General features: G+C 53.6%; 1 protein-coding gene across 2 annotated transcripts in view; it reads left to right on the top strand.

Annotated features, from left to right (window-relative positions):
• Nucleotides 1–1,154: 1,154 nt before the first annotated feature.
• ZBTB16 (zinc finger and BTB domain containing 16) overlaps nt 1,155–6,133 on the top strand; it is a 198,641-nt gene continuing 193,662 nt past the window's right edge. The window contains exon 1 of one of the 2 annotated variants that reach the window (XM_008073306.2): nt 1,155–2,516. In XM_008073306.2, the coding sequence (XP_008071497.1) occupies nt 1,249–2,516 (1,268 nt within the window). In that variant the 5' untranslated portion in view covers nt 1,155–1,248. The remainder of the gene's footprint in view (nt 2,517–6,133) is intronic. The other variant, XM_021706405.1, reaches the window with a different exon arrangement.

Here is a 6,133-nt window from a genome sequence, read left to right as displayed (position 1 = left end):
CGAGCAGGCCCTGGGAGAGGGCTTTGTCTCCAGCTCTGTCTTCCCTTCCTCCTGGTTGTAACTCACACCGTGGGTCCAGGGCCAGTACCACTCCGAGCGCCCCTGAGCCATGCCCAGCATGGCTTGCTGCTCCTGGTCACAGGACTTGCAGACTCCTTGGAGCCTGTGGGGCACACTCGGAGTTCACACACCCAGGTCAGCATAGGCACTCCTAGCTGCGGGAGAGCACGCTTCCTGTGGTCTGTTTCCATACCGTAATGGCCCGTCCTTCTTCATGTTATAGGTTTTCCTGTCCACTGGGCACTCGTGGGCAGGAGGGTAAGGTGCAGCACGTGTGTTGATACAGCACACACTCTCACTGGTTAGTATATACACCCACAAATTCTGGATTGCGTACACACAAACTCAGAGGCTCCTGTGGGTAGAAATAACCCAAGTTAGTGTGTGGCTCGTGTGTGTTCCTGTTAATACCTAGGGAGGGGAACAGTGCTTGGGTGTCAGCACTTTGCAGTCCTGAGAGGATTGGAAGGACAGAAGCCCAGGCTGGTGGTGAGAGGAAGGGCCTGGGGGAGGAGAGCCCACTGCCCATAGATTTCCGTGGGCCGTGGCTGCAGGTGGGTGGCCCCCGCTGAGTAGGACTCTGCTCCCCGGGGCTTCCACCGTGAGGCAGACCTTAGAGAAACCTTGCTTCGAAGGTGAGGTTTGCTGTCCAGGGGGCTGAGAGGGAAGCTGGCCGGAGGAAGGGGTTGAAGTTGAGTCAGTTTTAAGCAAGTGCTGGCACCTCCTTACAACGGATGCCGGCCGCCTGGTGCGGGAAGCCCCTACTCTCCGACCTAAAGGAAGCTCAGGACTCACGGGGCTTCGCTGTAATTTTTATTTCGCTTCATCCAACAGATGCCGTAGAGAAGTGAACTCGGCATCAGCTGTGGGAGATCCTTCTCTTTACTTGTCTTCATCAGCCCTAGTCTCGAAAGGCAGATTTGGAGATTCCTAGGAAGCCCCTTCCATTAAAGCCTGAGACCCTCTTGCTGGGTCTTGGCAGTGGGGAGCATGGGGACACGTCGTAGTGTTTGAATTCATACTCGTAGGGCCCCTAATGATTCTGCCTTTTGTTCTCTCGTCTCTTTTCCCTCTTTCCCTCTTCTTCCCTCTAGCCACCCCTCTCCACTGGCCCAGGAAGCCCACCCCGCCCCGCCACGCAGAGCCCGGAAGGAAAGAGAGCCTCATGCCTGAGCCGAGGGGAGCACCATGGATCTGACAAAAATGGGCATGATCCAGCTGCAGAACCCCAGCCACCCCACGGGGCTGCTGTGCAAGGCCAACCAGATGCGGCTGGCCGGGACTCTGTGCGATGTGGTCATCATGGTGGACAGCCAGGAGTTCCACGCCCACCGGACGGTGCTGGCCTGCACCAGCAAGATGTTTGAGATCCTCTTCCATCGCAACAGCCAGCACTATACCCTGGACTTCCTCTCGCCCAAGACCTTCCAGCAGATCCTGGAGTATGCGTACACAGCCACGCTACAAGCCAAGGCGGAGGACCTGGACGACCTGCTGTATGCGGCCGAAATCCTGGAGATCGAGTACCTGGAGGAGCAGTGCCTGAAAATCCTGGAGACCATCCAGGCCTCAGACGACAATGACACGGAGGCCACCATGGCCGACGGCGGGGCCGAGGACGAAGAGGACCGCAAGGCTCGGTACCTCAAGAACATCTTCATCTCGAAGCATTCCAGCGAGGAGAGTGGGTATGCCAGTGTGGCTGGACAGAGCCTCCCTGGGCCCATGGTGGACCAGAGCCCTTCGGTCTCCACCTCCTTTGGTCTTTCAGCCATGAGTCCCACCAAGGCTGCCGTGGACAGTTTGATGACCATAGGACAATCTCTCCTGCAGGGAACACTCCAGCCGCCAGCAGGCCCCGAGGAGCCAAGTCTGGCGGGGGGTGGGCGGCACCCTGGGGTGGCCGAGGTGAAGACGGAGATGATGCAGGTGGATGAGGCGCCTAGCCAGGACAGCCCTGGGGCAGCTGAGTCCAGCATCTCAGGAGGGATGGGGGACAAGATCGAGGAGAGGGGCAAAGAGGGACCTGGGACCCCGACCCGAAGCAGCGTCATCACCAGCGCCAGAGAGCTGCACTACGGGCGTGAGGAGAGCGCCGAACAGCTGCCACCCCTGACTGAGGCTGGCCAGGCACCCCCTTGCCGGCCTGAGCACCCGGCACCCTCAGCTGAGAAACATCTGGGCATCTACTCCGTGTTGCCCAACCACAAGGCCGACGCTGTGTTGAGCATGCCGTCTTCGGTGACCTCTGGCCTCCACGTGCAACCTGCCCTGGCCGTCTCCATGGACTTCAGCACCTATGGGGGTCTGCTGCCCCAGGGCTTCATCCAGAGGGAGCTGTTCAGCAAGCTGGGTGAGCTGGCTGTGGGCATGAAGTCAGAGAGCCGGACCATCGGGGAGCAGTGCAGCGTCTGTGGGGTCGAGCTTCCTGACAACGAGGCCGTGGAACAGCACAGGTAGGTCCAGCTCTGCCCCGTGCCTGGTGCAGGACTTCCCGGCCCTGACACCCTTCCTTCATACCCTGGCTGCTCCCGTGCTGGAGGGCCTGGCTCCCCTGTCTTCCTTGCCGTTTGTAAAAAACAAAAACTTCTTCTGAAGTCCTAGAGGGGCACATTTTTCAGAGTGTGGTGAGAGGGGTTCTGTGGGGGTCTTTCCAGAAAGCGTTGGGGATCTCATGGGCGCAGCTTCTCAATAGGCCCTTTTCCCTCTTTTTGCTGTTGGGCTCCTGTGTTTTTTTTCTTTTTTTCTTCTGTTGTTTGGTCCATTCTTCTTTGCCTGGAGTGACTGGCAACGTAGAGAGAAGGGAAAGAGGAAGTGGGATTCAGGATGAGGGTCTTCTGTGGCCTGGATCTGGCCGTGTTACTGGGTTTCAGGTCCCTGCGTTCCCCACCCAGTGGTTCCTGCAGAGGTGGGCTTGTCCCACTCTGCAGCTCAGGAAGATGGTCGAGGTTGGAGGCTGCTTAGGCTACAGGAGCAGCTGCAGGTTCGAGACCTCAGTCCTCGGAACGTTCATCTCCCTGCTGCCCCTCCCTTCTCCTTCTCTAATCCTGCAAGCAGCGCATTTAGGGGGAGTTGATTTAAATTCAGGGGAGAAGGATGAATGTAAGAGTCTTGGTCTTGCAGCCTATAAAGTCTCATTCTTATCCCATCTCTGCTCACATTGAATTAAATGCCGCTTTGGGCTAGCATGGACTTTCTTCTGGCTTCTGTTTCCTCCTCTGTGAAACAGCCATTCATAGGGCTCTTATGACGTGCTGGGATCAGTACCAAGCACTTTACATGGAGTTGCATTTTCAGTACGACAGCTCCACGAGGTAGGTGATTTTACACAGGACGATTCTAAGACTCAGATGTAAAATCTCTTGCAGGGTCGCATAGACAGTAAGAGGCAGAGCTGGATTCAAACTTAGGTCTTAACCCCCTTGTGCTTTGCTGCCTCCTGGAGTCATTCAGTCTTAAAGAGGTTCGTGTCTACAGAACAGAGGGCTTGACGATTGCTTATCGGAAGAGGAATCGGTAGTGTGTTTGCATTTTCTCCCGCTTCTGTCATAAACCATATGTCCGTCATTTTACTCTCTAGTTCCTGGGTCAGATCTGTGCTACCAAGAAATTCAATTTTCTCTTGTCATTGGTGATGACATCTCCCTCACACCCTCTGGCCTGCTATTTTGCTGATCTTGGGTGGATTCTCTGCCTTGTCCCTCCCCCTTTCGCCCCCCCCTTCCTCAATTGCTCATTCAGGAGTGGGGTGAGGGTGGGGGCATTTGGAAGTCGATCTGATCACCCGTAGCCGGAACCTGCTCTGATACTACCTGATCGGCCGCACTGAGACTTACCTTGCGGAAAGTGCTGAGAGCTAAACGGAGCTGATTTTTTTTCCAGTGGGTGCAAAAAATAACCACCATTAAGGTGTGTCTTCTCAATGCTTGTACTGCTCAGAAATAGACCGAGCCTGTTTCTTTTTGCTCAGAGTTTCCTAAAGAGGAAACCCCCTCCCCAAAGTTGACCAGATAGAGTTACCATCTTCTCTGGATGTGAATTATTTCAGCTGTGTGCTCTGAGAAATAGGGTATGGTGGAAAGTTATTTTTTTTTTCTGGCTCTCATCAGGTCTTGGTTCTTTTCTTTACAAACTAAGAGGGCTAAAAAAGATACCACTCTCCTGGGAGTTCCAAGTGCTCATTCTGAGACCCTCATTCCTCTTAGGAGAGATGGAGAGTTGGCCATGTTATGTTCCAAGAGCCTGGGTGGTAGAATTAGCCACGTCTAGCGGCGAGAGCCTGTGATAGTTACTTAACCTTTCTGAGCCTTGTTTTACTCACTTCTTAAAATGGAGATGGTCAACAGAGTTGGTGCTGAATTAATGAAGTAAAATCCAGAGATCACTAGAGCTGTGACCAGCACATGGTTACTGCAAAGGGTAAGAACCGACCCTCTGTCCCCCATATTGTTTAGGTCTTCTTTCTCTGAGTTCTAGTGTGTTGTATCCACAGTGCTGCCTTCCACTGGGGTTGTGTTGGCTGTGAGGTGGTGCAGAGAATGTCCCTGTCCTATGAACGTGTGATGGTGAGGCACTGATCCTGGAATCCTCAGCGTCACGCTGTGGCTGCTGACAGGGAGAATGTGCTTTTGACTAAGTGTGGAAAGTCAGCTGCTGCAGCCCAAGAGTCTAGAGCTGGGGGCAGTGCCTTTGGTGGGACGCCATGGGGGTGGAAAGAAATCAAGAAGGGGAAAAACGAATCCTGTGTGTCTTCGACCCTTACTCTGAACAGGAGCCTGTCAGTTTCTGGCTAGATATACTTTCTTCTCCTCCACCCTCAAAGCCCCGGGACTCATGCATTCCTTCCCTATTTTCTACTCTTCTCTGTCTCCCCTCACTCTCCCAACCCATTAGCAGTCTGAGATATGCTCTAGTGGAAGAAAAAAAATCACTACTACCAGGACAAACAAAAAGGCAAGAACAACAACAACAAAAATCAGAGGGGAGATTTTGATGCCAGGAGGCTATTGAATTGACTGGAAATTAACTATGTTGATGACCATGATGAACAGGCTACAGGTTGATTCTATAATTTTTAAACCGATAGGCCAGAGAGTTGGTCAAGATTAAGTACCCAGCAGTCATTCTTGCTTTTCTTCTTGGGGGGACAGAAGGGAATGGAGAGGGAGTGAGGGCAGGGTCCTGGCAGAAGGGGGGGTTGTTATGGAATCTCATCGGTAGGTTTCCCATGGCTTGATCCCAAGCTGGTGGAGTGAGAGGGAACTTGTGGGCTTGACAGAGTATTGGAATGAAACTTAGTGGATCCTGGACTCTGCAGTGGATGGCGAGATGTAAAAGCAATGTCCAGTGTAGTCATGGATCAATGGGAAGACCAGACAAAGACACCACTTGGGGTAAATCAGACAGGGCTCACTCACTTACCAGAGCCAGAACAGTGGGAAGATTGATAGGTCAGCAGCATTCTCCAGGCAGGTGGGGGAGCAAGCTCTGGACCCTGAAGTCTTCCCCAGTGGGTCCACATGACAGAGGATGATGTCTGAGGGAGGGAGGGTCATCTCAGGCTTCTGGAAGACTGGACTGTACCCCCTCTAAGCTCCATCTCTCTTCTTTCTCTCTCTCTCTCTGAAAGACTGGAGCGGTTCTGAGTGTAGGCTTGTCTGGATGTGGTCTAGGACCCAGCTCAAGTGGGCCAGGTGCACTCGAGCATTCGCAGTTATATACATATGTGATGAGACTGCAGCGAGCAGGATGGTTGACTTAAGTGTGAACATAGTCCTCATTTAGAGCCTGCAGTCTCTCTAGGCGCATACAGCCTGGTCTTCGTGCGTTTCTGAATTTAGTGCTGCAGAAGCCAGAGTGGGGTATGCATCCTAGGAGCCCCTGAATCTTATACAGACAAGTCCTTAGCTCGACTGTGTGTGTGCCCTGCACAGGCACAGTTGCAACTCCTGCCTGGGCCTTGAAGGGATGCTCAGGAACCACAAGGAATGGCCTCAGCCAACTCCCTGGACCTGTGTGTGCAGCCCTTTCTAGAGGCTTCTTGGGGCTGACTCAAGGGTGGGTAAGTTTTGTG

The sequence above is a fragment of the Carlito syrichta genome, unplaced genomic scaffold (genome assembly GCF_000164805.1).
Source record: "Carlito syrichta isolate Samal-C Ts95f unplaced genomic scaffold, Tarsius_syrichta-2.0.1 Scaffold115681, whole genome shotgun sequence".
Lineage (NCBI taxonomy): Eukaryota > Metazoa > Chordata > Mammalia > Primates > Tarsiidae > Carlito > Carlito syrichta.
Note: the sequence above shows the minus strand (reverse complement) of the source record. Positions and strands in the feature narration are given on the sequence as shown.